This window comes from Macaca thibetana, chromosome 1 (assembly GCF_024542745.1).
Source record: "Macaca thibetana thibetana isolate TM-01 chromosome 1, ASM2454274v1, whole genome shotgun sequence".
Lineage (NCBI taxonomy): Eukaryota > Metazoa > Chordata > Mammalia > Primates > Cercopithecidae > Macaca > Macaca thibetana.
Genome location: NC_065578.1, coordinates 39,367,706 through 39,391,161, shown reverse-complemented (window position 1 = coordinate 39,391,161; position 23,456 = coordinate 39,367,706). Strand labels below are relative to the sequence as shown.

Genomic DNA, 23,456 nt, shown 5'->3' with positions numbered 1-23,456 from the left:
AGGTGCTGGGGCCTGAAGGTCCTGAGGGGGACCTCAGACGGCCTTATGCCTCCTCACAAAGAAACAGGACCATCATCTCCGTCCGGCACCCCGGTCGCCCCTCGGATTACCAGGCTAAGGCGCCCGGGAAGCCCGGGCAGAGCATAGAGGGTGGACCGAGCGGGGCGGAGCTGGATGCCGGGCGCCGGCCTCCCTCCCCGCAACCCCGCCGGTCCTCTCAGGTGACAGCTCACGCCGGCCCCCGCCCCGCCCCCCGCATATTCAGGAGCCCCGGCCCACCCCGCCCGCGAACAGCCAGCGCCAGGAGCCTCTGCCGTCGGTGCGTGCGCGGACCCGCACCCGTCCCCCTTGACCTCGCCGCCCGCCATGGCCGTCGCTGCGGCCGCCCCCCGCTGCCTCCTTGTTCTTCTCCAGGTGCTAGTGCTCGCTCTGGCGCAGATCGTAAGTCTCGCAGCCCCTCCGCTGCCAGGGTCCAGGGTGCAGGGTCTGGGGTCCGGGATGGAGGAGCTCTGCCTGTGTCCCGCGCCTACTGACAACCCTAGCCCGAGGGGCCACCTGAGGACCGCGCCGCCGGCAGGTCCCCTGGGTGGGTGCATACATGGTGCCCATCGCGGCACCGTGAATGGAGGTGGCTGAGTCGGAGAGTCAGAGGGGACCCGTCCCGAGACGCGCGGCCCTGCCTGGGACAGGCAGCGTGGGGCAGGAGCTGGCGCCCGGTCCTGGCAGCCTGGGGAGCCCAGGTGGCAGGGCATACAATGGTGCTCATTCACCCGCTGCGCAGCCTCCGCCCCCGCCGCCTCCCAGGGGGCGCCGGCTCCAACCAGACGCCGCTATCGCCCCTAGGCGGCCTCTCGGCCCTGCCCGCCAACCCACGTCTCCCTTCCGAGGGCCGCCGGGGGGCTGCGGGCGCGCGGGTAGGGCAGAGACTGGGCCCCGTGGGGTGCTGGGTGTGGTTCCGAGCTCGCCTGCGGGGCGCCAGCCTGGCACTTCGCGGCCTGGGGAGGTGGTGGGCACCGGGACCCCTGCCTGGGTCCGAGCTGGCCTCTGAAAAGGGCCGCCTTTTAAGATCTTTGATCTGTTCAGAGATGGGCAGCAGGACGGAAATTCTCCAGCTGTGAGCTCCCCTCACCTTGATATGACTTGTGACCTCCCTGAAACCTCACAGCTACCTGCATTGAATTGCAGGCAACCGGGGTCCACGGAGAGGGTCTGCTTTCTGGGAGGTGCAAGCTCCTCCTGCTTGCCCGCAGCAGTCAGGACTTAGCGGAGGGAGGACCCGGCAGTTGTGCTGCGGGAGGGGCGCTCCGAGTGGGAAGAGAGTACCCGCTTCACCTCCCTACACCTCCTTTCCCTGCGCCTCCCCCACTTTCCTGTCGGGTTTTCCCGCACCATGGGGAGAGAAGGAGGCGCTGTCTCTGCCTGTGGTTCACGTAAGAACAATAACCCGAGTCACCGCTCACTGAGGGCCGGCAGCCTGCTAGGCACAACCTTGCATTCCATCTGTGATTTATTTGAGCTGCCCACGTCTCCAGCTATTCCCCACCGCCACCGCGCAAGGGCAACCTGGCACAGTAGAATTCGGCACCCAGGGCGGAGTCCTGGCGCCACCGCCCACTCTCAGTGACCATGGACCCTTCATGTTCAGAGCCAGTTTCTGCGACTGCAAACGGCGGCCCGTAACAGCGCCCGCCTCCCGGTTCTGAGTATTCGTTAAGATAATGCATGTAATAGCACACAGTGCCTGATATGCAGAAGGTTCTCAATACGTGGGAGTTCACGGAGGAGGTGCGCCCCTAGGACCCCGCTCCCAGGGTCGCTTGCAGCCCCGGGGACGCCCAGCTTCCCGCACTGTCTGAGGACTGCCCCCGCCGTGTGTGTTTTCAGAGAGGTCCACCGGGAGAACGGGGCCCCCCGGGCCCCCCGGGACCGCCGGGAGTGCCTGGATCCGACGGCATCGACGTGAGTCTCTAACCGGGGACCAGGGCGGGAGGGAGGCGGCGGACAAAGGAGAACTTTGTGAGCGCTGTGGTGGGGGTGGGGACTGGGGTGCCCAGAGATGTAGTGCCCCCGTCGCCAGTAGGCGGCGCCGGCCCGCACCACAAGGACGCCGTTTGTTCTGCAAAAACCTCAATCCAGGCCTGACTTGCGGAGCGGGTCGTAGCCGCGGACGGACAAGGAGCTGCTGTTCAGTCCGCCGGCCGCAGCTCAGAGCGAGGCCTCATCCCCCTCCTCTCCTTTCCCCTCCTTGTGGGGTGGGAGGCGTCTCAACCCCTCATCCTGCCTCTGGCACATCTGGACGCTTCTTCAGGGTCATTGGGAGCCTTGGCCAGACCGCCGACCAGCTTGGGCCAGACTCCTGTCTCTTCCCTTCGGTTTTCTCTCCCTGATTTAGAATCAGCTGGGCTTGTTCCCTGCAGGGCGAGGGTTAAATACTTCATTCTGAAGGCTCCCGCAGGAGGGCCGCTTGATGTTTACCAGTCTGGACAGACTTCTATTCAACCTGGTGCCCCCACCCCCTAAACACAGGATGCTGGGCCTCCGGCCAGGCCCTGGCTGCTAAGGGCTCTGAAATGCCTGGAGGCCTCTCTGAGGCTGAACTGGACTCCACCGGCCCTGCCTGCCCACCACCAAGGGTCCTTTGTCACTGGAAGGAGGTCCTTCCCTCCTTGGGAACACTGAATTTCTCCCTTACAGTCCCCCTTGGTCCTTGCCACTGGCTCAGTTTCCTGTTCTCCTGCCCTACAGTCTGGAATAGAGGTGCTGCCCAACTTGCTTATCCCCCTTCACGTTTCTCCAGAAGCCCCAACCTTCCTCCCACACGTGCCCAAATCCAAGAGGCATCAGCTCGGAGCCCCCAGCCCTGGTAGTGGGTCTCACAGCTGGCACTTCATGACATCAGCATGTCTGTACCTTCTTGCATGTTGCTGTCACCCTCTCCAGCCCAGCCAGGTTTATTCTCATGCTCCTATAATTTGCATTTGGATTTTATTTTTGAGGAAAAGGGGGCTCTTTTCTCAAAAATTGCAAGGCTTAGGGGATGTAGACAGAAGAGAGGAGAGTGAGGAGAGCCTTTGGGAGCGGCCTGCCAGGGCCTGTGTGTGCCCACGTGGGCCGTATTGTGCTGTCTCACCAACTTGTATCTTGCAGGGTGACAAGGGGCCCCCTGGCAAAGCTGGCCCTCCGGTGAGTGCTTTATCCTCTTTAGCCTTGACCCTTCCTGCTCTTGCTCTCCTCTGGCTCATGTTTGTTCCATCTCTGTTTTCAAGGGACCCAAGGGTGAGCCTGGCAAAGCCGGGCCAGATGGTCCAGACGGGAAGCCTGGGATTGATGTGAGTACCTGCATGTCGGATGGGGTAGGGAAGGGCTCCACCAATTGACCTCCAGGGCCTGGCTCTGGCATCTTCACTGATCTGTTCAGAGATGGGCAGCAGGATGGAGAATCTCCAGCTGTGAGCCCCCCTTCACCTTGGTATGACTTGTGACCTCCCTGGAACCTCACATCCCCCCGCCAGGGGCATTGATTTGCAGGCAACCGGGGTCCAGAGAGAGGGTCTGCTCCCCTGCACCAGTCAGGACTTAGTCTCACATTTCTGGCCTCCAAGGATCAGGTTGAATATGTTGGGTGGGGCTGTCCTTGTGTGCCCTGTCCTCCCTCTGCTCTTCCCCCGACCCCTGCCCACAGTCTCAGGCATGACTCAGGAGAGAAACATCATTTAGCTGATACCACAGAGCTCCCAGGGGCCCCCAAGGTCACAGGCTCCTGGACACAGCCAGTCCCAGGGGCATGAGGACGACATCTGGTGGGAGTTACACTGGGTCAGTCACTGAAAGATGGGAGAAAGGAGAAACCCCCATGACTTGCCTCTGCCCTGCTGGTTCATGAGGTGTGACCAGGGCTGGGACAGTCACCAGGGCCTCTTCAAACTCATCCATACCCTGCAATCATTACAAGGCATATTGCCTTCTATATTGCATTGGTTCTCACATCCACCCAGAGAGGCACCCACATGAGAAACTAAGGCTCAGAAAAAGCTTCCAGTGGCCTGGTGTGGTGGCTCATGACTGTAATCCCAGCACTTTGGGAGGCCAAGGTGGGCAGATTACTTGAGGTCTCAGGAGTTCAAGACCAGCCTGGCCAAGATGACAAAACCCCGTCTCTACTAAAAATACAAAAATTACCCAAGCATGGTGGCACGTGCCTGTGGTCTCAGCTACTTGGGAGGCTGAGGCACAAGAATCACTTGAACCCAGGAGGCGGAGGTTGCAGTGAACTGACCTTGCACCACTGCACTCCAGCCTGGGCAACAGAGTGAGACTGTGTTGGAAGGAAGGAAACGGGAGGGGAGGGGAGGAGAAGGGAAGGGAAGGAAGAAAAGAAAGAAGAGAAAGTAAAGAAAGAAAAGAAAAGGAAAGGAAAAAGTTGCCAGGGCAGGACATCAAGCAAATGACCAATCTTGACCCATGGCTAGGTCTTTTGACTCCTGAACCCAGAGGCATGAAGCCTGGGCCTGTCATGAAGCCAAATCTTTGGGCTTTGGTTTCTCATCTTTCAAAAGAAGGGAATTGTTCTACCTGCCTCCTAGGGTTACTATGGGAACTGGGGAAAAGGAAAGACAGGTGTCAAGGTTCCCAGGCCTTCATGAGGTATGGTGAAAGGGACCATTGGCCCACCCAGGAGGGACCCTTGAACCTGTCCTGTTCTGTGGGTCAGGGGGCAGGTTGGCCCTCACTGATCCTACATTTTCATTCTTCTGCAGGGTTTAACTGGAGCCAAGGGGGAGCCTGGCCCCATGGGGATCCCTGGAGTCAAGGTAAGGGGCCTGCTGGGGCCTCAGCAGGGGCAATCTAGGGCCAGCATTTGGGAGTGGCTGTAGATAGGAAGTAGGGGCCAGGGAAACCCCAGTCTCTGAGCCTTTCTCGTTGCTCCCGCAGGGCCAGCCCGGGCTTCCTGGTCCTCCTGGCCTTCCAGTGAGTATAACCTGCAAGGGCTTCGAGGGACTCTCGGGGGAGAGGGGATCTACAGAGAGAGCCATGAAGCCAATTTTCTTTCCTTCTGTTACAGGGCCCTGGTTTTGCTGGACCTCCTGTAAGTCCTCAGGGATAGGGCAGGGTCCCCAGAGCTCCTAGGGAAGGAGGGGACAACAGAAAGGCTTCAAGGGAATGGCCGCCATGGGGAGGGCCGGTGTGCTGTGATAGTGTCGGGAATAGGTGGACCTGCCAGAGACCCAGGGCCAGCCCACTCTGGGCCTGTCCACTGGCTCTGCAATTCTCTGGTCCTTAAAGCCCCAGTCTGTCAGTCTCTCGGGGGTTGGCAAAAGAAAAAAAAAAAAGTAAAAGTGGAGAAACGGGCTTTGGTTGCTTGTCTCTACCTTCATGCCCAGGGTATCTGACCCTCTGAGGCATCCTGACCATCACCTCTCTGCTCCCTAGGGACCGCCTGGACCTGTTGGCCTCCCTGGTGAGATTGGAATCCCAGGCCCCAAGGTGAGTGCCAGCCACCTTGTTCGCTGCCTCCTGCCTTCTATCTCCAAGCTGGCAAGCTGGGTGGTCTTTCTGGAAGTTCCTGGGCCTGCTCCTGGCCACTGGGAAACTCCACCAGGTCTGGGACAGAAGCCCCTCCTATGAGCCCACCCGGCCCTAGGTCTTTTAGGGACACCAAGGGCTGGCCCCATCCCCTGTCAATCAGGCCTTGATGTCCCAAGATGGTGGATCTCACAAGGTGACCGGGAAGACAGGGTGGACAAAGCAGCGGCAGGACCTGGAGGAGGGCACTAGGGTAAGCTGGGAAGGGCTGGTCAGGAGTATGATTTGGGCTTCTTTTGCTTCCAGGGGGACCCTGGACCAGATGGACCATCGGGGCCCCCAGGACCTCCAGGGAGACCTGTAAGTGTCCCCAGACACCCCGACATGGCAAAGTGCAGGGGAGCAAGCCTTTGAGCAAGGCTGCAGCGGGAAAGGGTCAGGCAAAGCTCCATCTTCATCTCTCCTCTCAGGGTCGCCCGGGAACCATCCAGGTTCTGGAAGGCAGTGCGGATTTCCTGGTGAGAGGCGAGGTCTGGGGCGGGGCTAATGCAGGGAGGCGGGGCCACAGAGACGGCGGGGTCGGGAGAGATGGGGAGGGGCTGCAGTGCAGGGGTTCCACCAGGTGAGGCGGAGGAGAGCACAGGAGTTGGAGAGAGGGGGGCGCACCGCCCAGCTGATCACAGGACCCTGCGGATTTTTCTTTTTCCAGTGTCCAACCAACTGTCCACCGGGGATGAAAGGTCCACCAGGGCTGCAGGGAGTGAAGGTGAGAGCGCCTGGCCTGAATCTTGGGAGGGTGGTCCAGGTGACAGGAGGGGACCTCGTATTGAGCTCTCTCCTTCCCTTCAGGGACATGCGGGCAAACGCGGGGTTCTGGGTGATCCTGGCCGCCAGGGGAAGCCGGTGAGTGCGAGGGTGAGGGCTGTGGGTCGAGGATACGTGGAGATGGTCCTACAGGGCTCTATCCCCTTCTTCATCCCTTCCCCTTCCCCTTCCCCTGTGGGTTCTGGGGACAGAGCCTTGAGCCGGGGGCTGGTGGCCTGTGCTCCGGGTCGGCATGTCTTTGGTCATGTCTCCTTGCTTGGCCTTTCTCTATCTGTGACACGGGACTGTATGGTTTGTAGGAGTCCTTCCTGTCTGCTTGTGCAGGGGGAAGGAGATGGTATCTTCGCTTGTCTGTATATGTGTCTTGCCATCTGCCTGCCTGTCTGACAGCTCATCCCTGCCCTTTAGGGTCCCAAGGGAGATGTGGGTGCCTCTGGAGAGCAAGGCATCCCTGGACCACCGGTAAGGAACACCTTGCCTCAGCGGCCCTCTTCTCCCTCACCCCAGAAGCCCTTAATGGAGTCATTCGCCTGCTCAGGCCTCTAGCTTGTAAAAGAGACACCTGGCCGGGCGCGGTGGCTCAAGCCTGTAATCCCAGCACTTTGGGAGGCCGAGACGGGCGGATCACGAGTTCAGGAGATCGAGACCATCCTGGCTAACACGGTGAAACCCCGTCTCTACTAAAATACAAAAAAAATTAGCCGGGCGAGGTGGCGGGCGCCTGTACTCCCAGCTACTCGGGAGGCTGAGGCAGGAGAATGGCGTGAACCCGGGAGGCGGGGCTTGCAGTGAGCTGAGATCCGGCCACTGCACTCCAGCCTGGGCAACAGAGCTAGACTCCGTCTCAAAAAAAAAAAAAAAAAAAAAAAAAAAAAAAAGAGACACCTGTGTCCAGCTGGGAGCGTCTCTGGATGGGGAGAGGGAGGCTGAAACTGTCAGGAATGAGGGACGGGAACCAAAGCTGTCAGCAAGAAGCCCAGGCTGAGGTCCAGGTCTGACACCGTCCCTTTGAGTAACCACGTGAGTCCCTCCTCATCTCTGAACCTCAATGTCCCATCCACGAGACAGAGACTCTGCTGCCTACCTCAAAAGGGCACTGTAAGGCTGAAGGTGGGCGTCAGACAAGGTATAATGACGTGGGCTTTGCAATTGCCATTGCTGTCATTTTCCTGTCTCAACAGGGTCCCCAGGGCATCAGGGGCTACCCGGGCATGGCAGGGCCCAAGGGAGAGACGGTAAGTGAATCTCGGGGTGTCATACAATAGCTTCCAGGAGCCACCTTCTGGCCCCTGGAGTTCAGCCAGGACTGACCTACAACCCTTTCCTCTCTGCAGGGCCCTCATGGATATAAAGGCATGGTGGGCGCCATCGGTGCCACTGGGCCCCCGGTAAGCCTGCTTTTGCTCCCCCACCCCTGAGGCTGGAGCTCCTACAGCTACAGCCACAGAGTGGGCGTGGCTCCCCCTGAGCCTGTGTGACCTGGATTCCTGCTTGTCTTTCTTGCCAGGGTGAGGAAGGTCCTAGGGGACCGCCAGGCCGAGCTGGGGAGAAGGGCGACGTGGTGAGTCCTCAGGCACCCATTGTTTAGTCAGGACCCCTGGGGAGTACGGGGCAGGACAAAGCTCTCCCTAAGGCTGTGTGTGTGAGTGTGTGAGTGTGAGTGTGTGTGTGAGTGTGAGTGTGAGAGTGTGAGTGTGTGTGAGAGTGTGTGAGTGTGAGAGTGTGTGAGTGTGTGAGTGTGAGAGTGTGAGTGTGTGAGTGTGTGTGTGAGTGTGTGAGTGTGAGTGTGTGAGAGTGTGTGAGTGTGAGTGTGAGAGTGTGTGAGTGTGAGTGTGTGTGAGTGTGTGAGAATGTGTGAGTGTGTGAGTGTGTGTGAGAGTGTGTGTGAGAGTGTGAGAGTGTGTGTGTGAGTGTGTGTGAGTGTGTGAGTGTGTGTGCGTGTGAAAGTGTAGTGCGTGTGAATGTGCAGTGTGTGTGTGTGTAGACTGTGTATATGAGGGTGTGTGTAGAGTATGTGTGAGGCTGTGTGTGTAGTGTATGTGTGTGTGTGAGGATATCTCTGAGTGTGTGTATGTGTGTGAGTGTGAGTGTATGTATGTGTGTATGAGTGTGTGTGTGCACAAGTGGGTGACCTGCTGGGGAGAACCATCTGTGCCAAGAGCCCAGTCAGCCCAAATTCAGACTTTAGGAGAAGCCCTGGGATCCAGTCCCATGGTCACTGGGGCCAGACAATGAGATTCCAGCAAATCAGCCATGGGGCTAATGGGATTTGGTCTGGATCCCAGTTCTCTTAACTGTTTTTTTTCTAATTAGTAGACCTGTTGGGGGAAGCAGTTTTAAGTTTACAGAAAAATGGAGCAGAACACACAGTTAACTGTTATTATTATTTAGTTTTTTAAATTATTATTTTCTTTTCTTTTTAAATTTTAAAAAATTCTTATACTTTTCTTTTTCTATTGGACAGCAGAGATCATCGAGTTGTTTTGTTTTGTTTTGTTTTTGAGACAGAGTTTTGTTCTTGTTGCCCAGGCTGGAGTGCAGTGGTGCAATCTCAGCTCACTGCAACCTCCGCCTCCCCGGTTCAAGAGATTCCCCTGCCTCAACCTCCCAAGTGGCTGGGATTACAGGCATGCGCCACCACGCTCAGCTAATTTTGTATTTTTTGTAGAGACAGCGTTTCACCATGTTGGTCAGGCTGGTCTCGAACTCCTGACCTCAGGTGATCCACCTGCCTTGGCCTCCCAAAGTGCTGGGATCACAGGCGTGAGTCAACACGCCCAGCCATATCTAGTTTTTTTAATGCGATTTTTTTAACTATACAGAAAACCAGTGAGAGTGATATAAAGAATCCCCATGTACCTATCACAGGTTCCAATTCAGTTACTAACATTTTGTCATTCTTGGATCCTCTATCTCCCAGCCCCTTCCTTCCTTTGCTTTTATTATTGCTTTGCTCTGATGTTTTCAAGTAAATCCTTAACATCCTATCATCTCACCCCTAGATACTTTTGTACATATCTCTAAACAATAAGCACTCTTTCTCATATAATCACATTATCACAACTGACAAAATCAACAAGTACTTCCTAACATCATCTAATGACCAGTCTCTGTTCAGTTTTTCCCAATTATCTCAAAAATGTCTTTTCCTGGTTCTTGTTCACACCGAGACTCACACAGCATCCACACACTGCATTTGGTGGTTGTGTTCCTTTGGCTGAGTGGAGGGTGGGGCCTTGCCAGAGTCTCAGTGGATGCTGGCTCCCACCCCTGCTCCTGCTCAGCCCAGCCTGGCCTCCTGGCACTGACTTCTCCCTCCTGCTGGTGCCAGGGCAGGAAGGGTACTCCCAATGCTCCCTCCTCCGGCCCCTGCATGGTGTGGCCTGTGCCAGAGGAACTCTGGGACCCAGAGGCCACTGTTCTCAGTGGTTCCCCTCTCTGCACAGCCAGACAGGGACCCGATATCCTGAAGGTGACCTGGTCTCTCTCCGCTTTGCAGGGCAGCCCAGGTATTCGTGGACCCCAGGGGATCACAGGCCCGAAGGGAGCAACGGTAGGTGCCAGAGGCCTAGGCCCACCAGGACAGAGACCAGGGCCCTGTTGCTTTGTCCAAACCCCCAGAAGAGAAGCCTGGGATACTAGTCTGAACTCTGCAACTGGTGGGCTGGCTCTGTAACCTCAGGAAATGCCTCCCTTTCTGTGCCTCACATCTGTAAACAGGGGTGATGACATAAGGGAGGTCATGGGGAGCTTGCAGCAGTCGGGGACACCACCCTCCACACTAGGGAAGGGCTGTGTTCCATGGTCCTCATCCCCTTCCCACTTCATCTCCCCTCCCCCAGTTGGCTGGTGGGGCTTCCTGGGATGACCAGAGCCACTCCCTCCCTGCACACTGCAGCTGTCGCAGAGGAACGGGGGTGGGTGGCCGGACCCCAGACATCTCTGCATTGTCACTCTGCCTTGAACTTTCCTCCTGAGTAGGGTCCCCCAGGCATCAACGGCAAGGACGGGACCCCAGGCACACCTGGCATGAAGGTAGGAGTGGGGCTGCAGTTGGGATTGGTGCAGGGGCAGGGCCTTGAGTCCGACCACGCAGGTTCTAGACACCTAGAGCCTGGGGTCCTCGGTTCTGTCATGGACATGCCATTTCTTGCCTCTGGATCTCAGTTTCCCTACCTGCATCTGGGTAGAAGCCATGGCCCTCTGGCTGGAGCTTTCATTTGTATCTCTGGTTCTGTCTATCCCAGGGCAGTGCAGGACAGGCGGGACGGCCAGGAAGCCCAGGCCACCAGGGCCTAGCGGTAAGTATCAGGTGGAGCCATGGGGGCTGGCCAGGGGCTAGTGGCTGATGAAGTTAGAATCCACACACACCCGGGGTTCTTGCTCAATCACCACCTCTTGCCTCATTACCAACTCTGGCCCCTGGCCTGGTGAGGGCCTCATCCCTTGGACAATTACTCTAGCCTTCTCTTTGGCCATTCCAGTCCTCCATGTTGGCTAAATGGAATTTGACCATTTCCCCACTATAGCACCTTCCATGACCCCCCCACCGCCTCCAGGAAAAAGTCATTCAGTCCAGTCCTTCAATAAGTAGTTATTGAGGTTGGGTGCAGTGGTTCATACCTGTAATCCCAGCACTTCAGAAGGCTGAGGCCAGGAGTTCGAGACTAGCCTGGCCATTGTGGTGAAACCGTGTCTCTACTAAAAATACAAAAATTAGCCGGGCATGGTGGCGCATGCCTGTAATCCCAGCTACTCAGGAGGCTGAGGCAGGAGAATTGCTTGAACCCAGGAGGCAGAGGTTACACTGAGCCAAGATTACACTGCTGTACTCCAGCCTGGGCAACAGAGCAAGACTCCATCTCAAAAAAAAAAAAATTATTATTGAATATCTGAGGTATACTAAGTGGCAGGTAAACAATTATAAACAGGACAGATGCAACCTTTGTCCTTGTGGCTCATCTTAGCATTCAATGACCACCATAATCTGACCCCAACCTGCCTCCTGCCATATCAGCAATGGCCCCTCTCTGTCCTTTCCCTTCTCAACAGGCCTTGGCTTTTCTGCCTCCACACCTTTAGGCCTTTGCTGGTCCCTGTGCTTGAAATGCCCTTTCTGGTCTCTTGTGCCTTCTCATCGTTCAGGGCCATCTCCATTCCATACCTTCTGGAGTCCAGTCCATGGGAGCCTGCCCTCCCTCCCTGTGGGGGTACTGAGTGGCCAAACCTGTTTCTGTGCACACGTGTAAACTTGTGTTCCTGGGCTCAGGCACCTGAGAGCACATACTCATCTCTTCCCCATAGACCCCAGGTCCTGGAAGGCCGGCCATTCACTGTGCCCCACTCCTCTCCCACCACTGTGGGAAAGTACAGTTAAGTTCATGATGCCGTGGCTGGGCCTTCTGTTGTTCAGCCCCCACAGGTGGGGGAAATCTGGATTGGGGATGGGAGGCAAAGCAGCAGGTGCATGGGGCTCCCCCCTGCCAGGCCAGAAACTGACTTCAACTTCTTTCTGCAGGGTGTGCCGGGCCAGCCTGGGACAAAAGGAGGCCCTGGAGACCAGGTGAGGCGATCCCAAGCTGGGGACAGAATTGAGCAAGGAAGTCTGGGGCCAGGAAGACAGCAAGGCCCAGGCCTTAGCCAAGTCTCAGAGGCTCAGCCTGAACATAAGCCCCTTGGGCCTAACCACCTCCCTCCTGCCACCTCCCACCCATCATGCACTCCTCAGCCTGCCTCAGTGTAGATAGGATGGCATGGCTTTAAATCCAGAGGAGAAACAAACAGGAAAATCAGGAGCCAAGAGGACTGAACCAAGAATACCCTCTGTCCCTCCCCAACTCATTTGGTTCCAGGCTCTGTTCAGGCTTCATTGGGTTTCCCTGAGGCCAAGGGCCTGACTGGGCCACCCAGACTGACCTGAGAACTGTGTTTTCCTGCAGGGTGAACCGGGCCCGCAGGGCCTTCCTGGGTTCTCTGGTCCCCCTGGGAAAGAGGTAAGTGCTCCCTCCACTGACAAAAGGGTTCCTGCTTTAGGGTGAGGCCATGGGGTGGAGCCCTAACCTAGGGAGAGTTAGTCTGGCTCTGCCCTGACCCAATGACCCAGGGAAGCTCTTTCTCCTCTCTGGGCCCATTTCCCTATGTACCTTGCCGGGAGGGTGGGGACTGGCTCTGTTCTGGAGTGTGACCTTCCCAGATGACCAAGTTGACAGACTGGGAATCCAGCAGGCAGAGTTCTTCATTCATTTATTCATTGCATAAACATTCACTAAATACTTGCAACTATGAGTCTCCTCCTCACACGGAGGGTATAGTTTAATGGAAGAAATAGACATGAGACAAATGATCACATAAGTAATTCAAATTGTGTTGGATCCTTTGAAGGAAAACTACAGGGACCCAAAGGCATGGAACAGGGGGTCTGGGAAGCCTTCCCTGATGAAGCAAAGTAGCTGAGACCCAAGGGTAGGGAGGGACTGGCCAGGTGTGGAACGGTGGGTTCCACCAGGTCAAATGCTTAGCCCCAAATTCTCCTTCCTCCAGGGAGAGCCAGGGCCTCGAGGAGAAATTGGTCCTCAGGGCATCATGGGACAGAAGGTAAGTACCTGGTACAGTGGCCCCTCACCAGGGGCCTCTGCAGCAGCTGGCACTGCTGGATACAGCACCTGCTCCATGCAGCCTAGCCTGTGAGAGGCCTCCCCAGGCATGGCCTGGGTTTCCTTTGCTGGTCTGCCAAGTGGAGCAAGGACGCCCTGCCAGTGACAGCAGAAATGGAGGGCACCCTGACCATGCCGTGTCAGGCCCAGGTGCGAGAGGCTGCATCTGCTGAGAGCTGCTGAGGGTGTGACCTTCTCTTTCCATTTCAGGGTGACCAGGGCGAGAGGGGTCCAGTGGGGCAGCCGGGCCCTCAGGGAAGGCAGGTGAGTGCAGGCCAGCTGAGGTGGGCAGGGCATCATATCCAGGCCCCCCACTCCATTTATTCCTTTGGTTTCTTTTCTCCTCAGGGCCCTAAGGGCGAGCAGGGCTCCCCTGGAATTCCAGGGCCCCAAGGCTTGCCGGGCATCAAAGGAAACAAGGTACCAGATGGGGCTGGGAAACACCTGGGAAAGGGGCCCTAAAACAGGGGAAGTGGGGTCGGCAGGACGCAGGTCCTTCCGGAGCCTCCAAACCTGCAGGTCGCAGGGTTCTGGTCTGGTCGGCGAGGCAGAGTTGGAAAGAGGGGTGTGGCAGGAAGTTAGGTGGGGGACCCCGTGGAGGGGGTAACTCGCCAAACCCCTCACTCCACGCTTTCTCCAGGGCTCCCCAGGGAAGACCGGGCCTCGCGGCGGAGTGGTGAGTCCCAGCGCCCCTATTCCCAGCCACTCCCAACCCTGCTCCTCGTCCCCGCCACCGCCACCGCGCGTCCGACCCGTGGTTCTCTCTGCAGGGTGACCCGGGGGTGGCCGGCCTTCCTGGAGAGAAAGGCGAGAAGGTGAGCGCGCGAGCTGGGGAAGGGCGGGGAGCGGCGGCTGGCCCTGGGGTCCCCCACCGCTTTGTGACCGGGGCTCCTTGTGCCTGCAGGGCGAGTCCGGCGAGCCGGGGCCCAAGGGACAGGTGAATCCTCCCGTTCCGACGCCGCAAGTCCTCCCCTCCCGGCGTTCTCCGACTTTCCTGGGCAGCCCTGGGACCTCCACTCTCCCGGCCCCTCCCTTCTCCCAGCCCCACCCAATTCCTGGACCCCCACCCCCCACTCTCGCCCACCCCCCCCCGGGCGCCTTCTCACCCGGCTCTAATCCCACCCCATCCTCCCGTAGCAAGGAGTACGTGGAGAACCCGGCTACCCCGGCCCCGGTGGGGATGCGGGCGCCCCAGGGGTTCAGGGCTACCCTGGTCTCCCCGGCCCTCGAGGACTCGTGGGGAACCGAGGCGTTCCAGGACAGCCCGGGAGACAGGGCGTGGCGGTGAGTTGGGCCCCGGGGTGGGGGGTGATTCTTCTAGGTAGATCTGTTCTGGGGTGCACTTACCCGCCAAAGGCTAGGGGTTCCCAGAGACTCACCGACTTCCCCCAGACTGGTTCCAAGCCCAGAGCAGACAGGAAGGCTGTGAGTGCAGCCTGAGGGATTACCCCGCGACCTTCCCAGGTAAGCCCGTGGCCCTGCCAGGTACAGTCTGTTCCTCAGCTTGGCAGTTAATGACTGGACACCAGAGTCTCCTCCATGGCGGCCTCACGCTCAGCCAGGTGGGAGCAGGAGCGGTGGGCCCTTGCAGCCAGGGGCTTCTCCCTGAACGGCCTCTGCTTTCAGGGCCGGGATGCCACTGACCAGCACATCGTGGATGTGGCGCTGAAGATGCTGCAAGGTGAGGGCAGCAACCCCTCCTCACAGTCCGTTCGAGGGCATCGTCGCCCCCTCACCCTTTCCCGGAGCCTCCATGTGTTCACTTGTCTGAAAATTTGGAGTCCTGGGGTTCCTTCCAGCCCAGTCTCCGAAGGGCTTCGGGACCTTGAATAAGTCACTCTGGGCCTCTGACTTCCGCAAAACAGAGCCCAAGGAAGGGGGAACTTAAACATGGTGCTTTGCTGTCTGCAAACCTAGGGGCCAGGGCCCACAGATGCTCTGCCTCCCCTCGTGTTACTGCTGACACCCACCTCATAGACCTCCCTCTCCCTCCCTCCCTCCAGAGCAACTGGCTGAGGTCGCTGTGAGTGCCAAGCGGGAAGCCCTGGGTGCGGTGGGCATGGTGGGTCCCCCAGGACCTCCTGGGCCCCCTGGATACCCAGGCAAGCAGGGACCCCATGGGCACCCTGGCCCTCGGGGTGTTCCTGGCATCGTGGGAGCCGTGGGTCAGATCGGGAACACGGGGCCCAAGGGTGAGTGCTCCTCTGCAGTGGGCGTGGCGGCCAGGCAGGGGGGGTTGTCCCAGCCCGCCCTCTCCCCATTCCCTTCCCAGGATGACATACAGACCCTTCCCCAGTCCCTCAGCCACATAGTCCAGGAGACACTCCTGGACTTTCTTTCCCAGTAGCAAATGGATGGAAATGAATGTACTATTTTTATTACTCAGGGTTTCTGGGGTTTGTTTTTGAATGTGCTTTGTGATACCCCATAAGCATCTTTCCATGTCAGTAGAGATGGGGCGGCAGACCAGCAGAGCAGTCAAGCAGGCAGGCTGGAGCCACACATGGGTGTGAGTCCAGACTCCCCTTTCTCAGCGTGGCTCTCAGACAAGTTACCTACTAATTTCCCTGGGCCTTAGGTTTACCATCTGTAAAATGGGGACATTGAAAGTACCCACCTCATAGTGTAGCAGTGAGGACACTAGTTCATATAGCGTTCGTCTTAGTTCACTGCTTGATCCACAGTAAATGCGAGATACTGTTATGCTTACTTTCCTGTAATAAACTTTATTGGCTACATAATCTTCCATCCTTTGTCTGCACCTTCCTTTATTTAACAAGCCCTGCATGATCATTTCCAACTTTCCTCTATTATAAACTAGCACAAAACAGGAATAATTTCTGTGTGTCTAGCAAAAAATAGAGGAAAAACATTTTTCAATTCTGAAAAAATGAAGATTCCCTTTTTTGTCTACAGGAAAACGTGGAGAGAAGGGTGATCCAGGAGAAGTGGGACGGGGGCACCCCGGGATGCCTGGGCCCCCAGGGATCCCAGGTAAGCTGCTGGCCCTGCCCAGCTACAGTGTGTTCCTCAGCTTGGGAATTAATGACACGTGGACACCAGGGCCTCCTCCATGGCGACTACATGCTCAGCCAGCTCAGTCCTTGATACCCCGCTTCTGCACCCCTTTGGAGCGCCCGGGAGTCCCTGGGTGGTTCTAGCTGTGGAAGCTGGACCTCTCAGGACTTCCCAGGACCCACCACCATCACTTTACGAAGGTGACGGAAGGGACGTCTGCTCCCAAAACTCACTGGGAGCTGGGAGTAGGGGACAATCACATAATCTTTGCCTCTGGGGCAGAGTCCCTTCTCCTGTGGTGTCTTTGGCCTCATTTTCTCCATCTGAAAAATGTCTCCACCTTCAAAATTCTGGGTCTGAGGCAAGAGGCGCCCCTAATGTCTTAACTTTCTCCTGTTCACAGGACTCCCTGGCCGGCCTGGCCAGGCAATCAACGGCAAGGATGGCGATCGAGGGTCCCCAGGGGCTCCAGGAGAGGCAGGTCGACCTGGGCTGCCAGGCCCCGTAGGGCTGCCAGGCTTCTGTGAACCTGCAGCCTGCCTTGGAGCTTCGGCCTATGCCTCTGCCCGCCTTGCAGAGCCCGGATCCATCAAGGGGCCTTGAGCATCAGGCCCGGACAGAGCCCGGCAGGCATCCTGGGGGAGAGGACCAGGTCCCCTCTGGGTGGACATGTACCCATCCCCAACCCAGGAAACCATCTCCCCCAGCACCTTCTGTCTGGAACCCAGGAGTCCTGAGGAAAAGGAATTCTAAAACATCGGGGAAGTGGGGAGAGAGCACTGATGGGTGAAAAAGTGAGGCCAACACACAGGGCAAGTGGTGTCGATGGAGTCGAAGCTCTGAAGGAATGGGGTGGCTTTCCTTCCATGGGGCATCATTCGGCTGTCACCAAAACAAACATCGCAATCTGCACCATTCTCCACTGGCCATCTTGTCCTTGGGTCAGTGGGACGTGGGCACCCCGGGAGGCCTGGGCCCTGCCCAGCTACAGTTCCACCCCTCAGCTCGAGGATTAATGACTGAGGTCTCTGCCAGTTCCTGAGCCCATCTCACTCTCTGACCTACCAGGTGACTGCTGCTGGGTGACCACCCTGAGGCGGCTATACCCTTAAGCCAGCCCCACTACTTCCTTCCCTGCCTCCCAACTGAGTATTTAAACATCAACTCCCTTCTCTTTCTCGCATAACTCCCCACCCCTTTCTCCCCAGATCCGCCCAGGCCTTTCTGTAAATAAAAGCTCCCAAGTTGGGTACAAACCAGGATATCGGAGTTACTCTATCCCGGAGTTAACCAGGACAGAGGAGTTGTTGGGCTTCTCTTCTTGTGGATGGGGCAGTTGTTGCTGGGCCTCCATTGCCCAGGCAGGAAGGACAGAGGCTCTGGAGGGGGAAGGCAGGATAGGGCGTTTTCTCTGGGTACCTGAATTCTGAGCATTAGGATGGCATGGCATTTTTGAGGAACATCTGTGAGAGGAACCTAAGAAGGGAGGCAGGATGCTGACCTACTGTGTAACTTTGGGTGAATCCCTTTTGAGCCGTTGTACAACTGTGGCAAGGACTCACCTGTAATTTGCTCATCCCAGTATAGCACACTCAGTGTCTTGCCAGGGTCTGCCACTTGGAAGGTCCTCTGTGAGTTTCAGCACCCATGGTGTGCTGGCCCTGGAGTGGGAGCTGGTAGTGAAAGATTGGAGGACCTTGTTCTTGCCTTCAAAGAGTTTCCAGGTTCATGAGAAAAACAGATATGGACTTGGATGAAAAAAGTCCAGGAGAGACTGGCTCAGATCTGATCTGTACCACCTGGGGGTTCCCAGCCCATAGCTCTGTAGGCTTTCAAGGAGGAAGAAGAGGGGAGGGGGCTGAGGCTCAGGGACTCCAGCCTGAAGTCCAAGAGTGTGCGGAAGCCTAGGCACTCCCACCTTACCATAAACTTGGCTCCAAGTCCCCTCTATGCTGATGCATCCTTGCCCTCCTCCTTCTTCTCCCCCCTACCCTCCACTAGCCCATCTTCCCTCCTCCCTCCTCCCCTCAACACACATTTACCACTAGTGACATCTCAGCACCCCCTACCCCAATCCAGGGACACAGGAGGAACACAGCGGTGTTAAACTGAGGGCCACTGATGTGGCTTCACCCTCTGTGCTTGGGCAGTTCCCGAGTTAATAGTATCTCAGTCCCCAGGGAAGGCCACGCTGCTACCGTAGCCGCCAAGTACCTACTGGAATGCAGGGCATAGAGGAGGAAGGGAGAGGATGCGAGCTGCAGGAGGCAGCTGAAGCCAAGCCTTGGGCAGGCTCTCAGGTATTACATACCTGGTGGGGAGGAGGGTTCTCCCTTCCCTGGGCTGGATCCCTCACTTGCTCCTAGTGCCTGGAACCTTAGGTTTAGAGAGCCACTCTACTCCTTGAAGTCTCTTCGTGCACCTGCCCTGGGGCCTTTTCCTTGTCCCTCTCTGCAGCCTTCCCAGAGATGGTCCACTGGAGGGTTTCAGCACCACAGAGAAGCTGATGATTCACAAATCTCATGCAGTTACACCTCATTCCTTCTGACAGCAATTTGAAGGGGCTGAAAGGGGGCTAATTCCTAAGGACCAGTGGTTGGTAGCCTATGTAAGACTCCCTGGTGGGTGAATTTCACTCAGACCATTTGCTGTGATCTACGAATCTCCTATATGCCTTTCTAAACTCACCTCCGTGCTTGGACTCTGGTACATTCCACTGCAGCGATACCAGCCTATGCTGTTCCTCTAACACGTGCACCACACACAAGCCATGACCTCTGCTTGGAATGTTCTTCCCCAAAATATCACTGCCAGTGACCTTGCTTCAGGTCTTTATTCAAAACTGACCTCATCCTTACCCTGATATTTCATAATACCATTCCGCTTTATTATTTCTCTTCCACACTTACTGTTCAACATAAAGCACTAGAATATAAGCTCCATGAGGGTGGAAACTTTTGTCTCTTATTCGCTGTTCTATTCTGCAGCACATCAAACAGTGCCTGGCACACAGCAGGTGCTCAATAAATACTTATTAAATGAATATGTTCAGGATGCTCAGAGGAAGACCCCACCAATCATCAAACCAGGAAGAAAGGGATCTGGTCTCCAGATCCCTTGTGTGTGGCTGAAATGTGTTCTGAGATGGCCCAGTGTCCAAGTTTTATTCCCTCACCTACTGAGAACAGGGACCTGCCCTTTTGACAGCTGAATCTTGGGAGGCAACAGTCTGATGCAAAAAAAAAAAAAAAAAAAAAAAAAAGTAGGAACTCAGTTCCCCTGTTTACAATTAGGAAAAGACAGATTTAGAAGTTTAACAGAAAGGGCATTGCACCAAGACAGCCCAGCTCCTTGGCAAAGGTTCAACACCAAACTGCACCTCTAGAATGCAGCCTGCGAGGAGAATCCCACACCTGCAGCTGCTGACTCCTCTTTCAAACTTGATCTCTAGCTATCCTCTCCTCACCCTAAAGGCCAGCTGGGTTAGAACCTTTTTTGTTGTTGTTGTTGTTGTTTTTGAGACAGAGTCTCACTCTGTCACCCAGGCTGGAGTGCAGTGGTGCGATCTCGGCTCACTGCAACCTCCACCTCCCGGGTTCAAGTGATTCTCCTGCCTCAGCCCCCCAAGTAGCTGGGACTACAGGCACCCGCCACCAGGCCTGGCTAATTTTTTTGTATTTTTAGTAGAAACGGGGTTTCACCATGTTAGCCAGGATGGTCTCGATCTCCTGACCTCATGATCCACCCGCCTCGGCCTCCCAAAGTGCTGGGGTTACAGGCTTGAGCCCCCGCACCCAGCCCAGAAACATTTTAATTTTGTGCTTATTTACATCATAGCAATTAGGGTGAATTATTATATCACCAAGTATCAATTGTTGAGCTCTTATATTAGTAGATACTGTGCTAAGCGTCTGCAAACATTATCTCATTCTATCCCTACCACAGCCCTGTAAAGTAGGTATTACCCCATTTGTCATGTTAAAAAATAAAATCTCTGTCTCAATCCCACCTGTAGATACTATCTCACATTTTTGCTCCCTTTTATGGGAAGGGTTGGTCTCACTTTGGCTTTTAGCTCACTGCACTGTTCTCAGATTCCTGCGCTGATTTCTCATCTCTCCAGTATCTGAAAGTCACTTGGTCCTTGGACCACATCTTTTTCTCTGGCTCCTCTCCTATCTCATTCAGTTTCATGGCTTCAACCCTTATCTATACATCCCCAGTCCAGATCTCACTGCTTAACTTGATCCACTGATCCAACTGCCTACTCAACATTTCCCCTTCAATGTCTGATGGGTATCTCAAATTTAACATGTCCAAAACAATTCCTGATCTTCCCCTCCAGAATCCCCCCTCCTGCGATCTTTCCCATCTCACCCAAGGGCAACTCCATCCTTTCAGTTACTTAAGCCAAGTACACTGGAGTCATCCTCCACTCCCACTTTATCTCTTAGACCCCACATCTGATCCATCGGCACATCCTGTTGGCTCAGTCTTAAAAATATATCCCAAATCCAGCCACTTACCACCTCCTGACTACCACTCCAGTCTAGCACCATTATTTCTTGCAAGAAGGACTGCAAGCATCTCCCAACTAGTCCCCTGCTTCAACCTTTGCTCCTCAACATAGAAGCCAGAGTGGTCCTATTAAAAATTCAGATCATGTCACTCCTTCGCCTAAAACTCTGCAATGGCTTCTACCACACTCAAGGAAAAGCCTGAATTCTTACAATGGCCTACAAGGCCCTGCAAAATCTAGCGTCTGGGATGCTCTTCCCTCAGACACCTCCCTAGAACACCTCACTCTTCATTTCCTTCAGATCTTGGTTCAAACATGACCTTCAGTGATGCCTTTTTGTGACCACCCTATTTAAAATTGCTGGCCAGGCATGGTGGCTTATGCCTGTAATCCCAGAACTTTGGGAGGCCAAGGCAGGTGGATCACTTGAGGTCAGGAGTTCATGACCAGCCTGGCCAACATGGTGAAACCCCATCTCTACTAAAAACACAAAAATGAGCCGGGTGTGGTGGTAGATGCCTGTAATCCCAGCTACTTGGGAGGCTGAGGCAGGAGAACTGCTTGAACCTGGGAGGCGGAGGTTGCAGTGAGCCGAGATTGTGCCACTGCACTCCAGCCTGGGCGACAGAGTGAAACTCTGTCACAAAAAAAAGAATAATAATAAAATAAAATTACAGCTCCCACCCCCACCCAAACACCTCAGCCTCCCCCTTTTTTTTCTAAAACATGTATCACCATATACATAAATTTTAGTTGTTTGCCTCCCCCATACTAGAATGTAAACTCCAAGAGGTGGAGGATTTTTGTACCTTTTGTTTACTATGTATTCCCCAGCACCTAGAGCAGCGCTTCGTAGAGTGCAGACAGATGGAGAAATACAGTCTCGGTCAAATTTCTTACCCAAAGTCTTACTAGTAAGTGGCACGTTGGATTAGAGAGCCCGAGGCTTAATCCTAATACTTTACCTGTTATTGACCGTCATCCAGAGAGCCAGAGGGGAGCTCTGACTCAGCCAAGGGCAGAGTAAGGCTAATCTGCTTCCTGAGTATTGGTGGTCCCGGCTTCATGGGTTTTTAGAACACACAGAGGTATCCTCCTAGCTGTTTCTGGTCAAACTGTTTAGGAAATCCTCCTCCCTGGAAATCATCCTGGATAACAGGGAAGAGCCCAAGGTTTCCTTATCCATATTGTCTAAATGGGCCTATCCCATTCCCTGATGGATTATATTTGCCTTCCCACCAAGCTGTACTCAGCCTGACACACACCATTCAAGTTACATCACTGTGGTCTTAAAAGTTTCTGGATAAAAGTTTTGGATTACAAATTATCTGTAATTTTCTTTGTTTTGCCCTTAGGAGAGAACGTAAGGCCCTTAAGTGGTATGTTAGCTTTCTGCTAATGATGGCAGAATACTCAAAACCATCAAAGATATACAAAGTTTATAAGAACATGGCCAGGTGCGGTGTCTCAAACCTGTAATCCCAGCATTTTGGGAGGCTGGGGCGGGCAGATCACAAGATCAGGAGCTCGAGACCAGCCTGGCTAACATGGAGTAACCCCATCACTACTAAAAATACAAAAATTTGCTGAGCACGGTGGCTCACCCCACAATCCCAGCACTTTGGGAGGACAAGGCAGGTGGATCACCTGAGGTCAGGAGTTCGAGACCAGCCTGGCCAACATGGAGAAATCCCGTCTCTACTAAAAATACAAAAATTAGCCAGGCGTGCTGGCCCATGCCTGTAATCTCAGTTACTCAGGAGGCTGAAGCAGGAGAATCACTTGAAGCTGGGAGGCGGAGGTGGCAGTGAGCCGAGATCGTGCCACTGCACTCAAGCCTGGGCAAGAGAGAGAGAGTCTAAAAAAAAAAAAAAAAAAGAAAAAGAAAAAGAAAAGAAAAGAAAAGAAAAAAATACAAAAATTAGCTGGATGTGGTGGCTCACATGCCTGTAATCCCAGCTACTCAGGAGGCTGAAAAGCAGGAGAATCTCTTGAACCTAGGTGGTAGAGGTTGCAGTAAGCCAAGATCACACCACCGCACTCCAGCCTGGGTAACATGGTGAAATCCCACCTCTACTAAAAATACAAAAAATTAGCCAGGCGTGGTGGCGCAAGCCTGTAATCCCAGGAGGCGGAGGTTGTGGTGAGCTGAGATCAGGGCATTGCACTCCAGCCTGGGCAACAAGAGAGAAACTCCTCAAAAAAAAAAAAAAAAAAAAAGTGGCCGGGCGCGGTGGCTCAAGCCTATAATCCCAGCACTTTGGGAGGCCGAGACGGGTGGATCACGAGGTCAGGAGATCGAGACCATCCTGGTGAACACAGTGAAACCCCGTCTCTACTAAAACTACAAAAAACTAGCCGGGCGAGGTGGCGGGCGCCTGTAGTCCCAGCTACTCGGGAGGCTGAGGCAGGAGAATGGCGTGAACCCGGGAGGCGGAGCTTGCAGTGAGCTGAGATCCGGCCACTGCACTCCAGCCTGGGCGACAGAGCGAGACTCCGTCTCAAAAAAAAAAAAAAAAGACCAAGTAGAAGGTTTCCTAGGGAGGGAGTATCACATGTAGGATCAGCGGTAACAATAAGCATATAAAGCATAAGGGCAAGCTGGGACCCTCATTTGGTTCTAAAACCACTGAACTGATCCTGGGAATTCTCCTATCCTAAACAGAGGCAGAATTTACAAGCAGTTCTCAGACCTCAGCAAAGGACCAACTCAGATAAAGCCAGTATATACACACAACAGAGATTCTACCTTAGATTCAGAGCTCAACTCTGCTGGAGTTGTGCCATTTTACCCAAGGCTCTGACCTACTCAATTTTGCCCCTGCTGCACATCCACCAAGTCTTAGGGTGCAAAGTGGCATCTCTTCCTTTTTTGGTGGGCCTATCTACTCTTCCTTTGATTGGTCAATATCTCAGGA

General features: G+C 55.1%; 2 protein-coding genes across 2 annotated transcripts in view; both read left to right on the top strand.

Annotated features, from left to right (window-relative positions):
• PPT1 (palmitoyl-protein thioesterase 1) overlaps positions 1–23,456 on the top strand; it is a 576,153-nt gene that overhangs the window by 317,360 nt on the left and 235,337 nt on the right. The gene's annotated exons all lie outside the window — the stretch shown is intronic.
• COL9A2 (collagen type IX alpha 2 chain) lies at positions 148–17,281 on the top strand. Its single transcript, XM_050798372.1, has 32 exons — positions 148–441; positions 1,885–1,959; positions 3,148–3,183; positions 3,267–3,329; positions 4,758–4,811; positions 4,933–4,968; positions 5,063–5,086; positions 5,431–5,484; positions 5,830–5,883; positions 5,994–6,041; positions 6,233–6,289; positions 6,373–6,426; positions 6,757–6,810; positions 7,530–7,583; positions 7,683–7,736; positions 7,856–7,909; positions 9,848–9,901; positions 10,330–10,383; positions 10,596–10,649; positions 11,867–11,911; positions 12,288–12,341; positions 12,889–12,942; positions 13,212–13,265; positions 13,350–13,421; positions 13,642–13,677; positions 13,772–13,816; positions 13,906–13,938; positions 14,139–14,285; positions 14,628–14,682; positions 15,005–15,193; positions 15,918–15,995; positions 16,423–17,281. Exons 1-32 carry the CDS (start codon positions 367–369, stop codon positions 16,620–16,622), a joined length of 2,070 nt encoding a protein of 689 aa, XP_050654329.1. The 5' UTR covers positions 148–366; the 3' UTR covers positions 16,623–17,281.

Bases quoted from the DNA above. Each gene is read 5' to 3' on its own strand.
- COL9A2 (XM_050798372.1), top strand. From the start codon at position 367: ATGGCCGTCGCTGCGGCCGCCCCCCGCTGCCTCCTTGTTCTTCTCCAG. The intron at 11,912-12,287 runs GTGAGGCGATCC...GTTTTCCTGCAG, and splicing joins AAGGAGGCCCTGGAGACCAG to GGTGAACCGGGCCCGCAGGG. The intron at 12,342-12,888 runs GTAAGTGCTCCC...TCCTTCCTCCAG, and splicing joins CTGGTCCCCCTGGGAAAGAG to GGAGAGCCAGGGCCTCGAGG.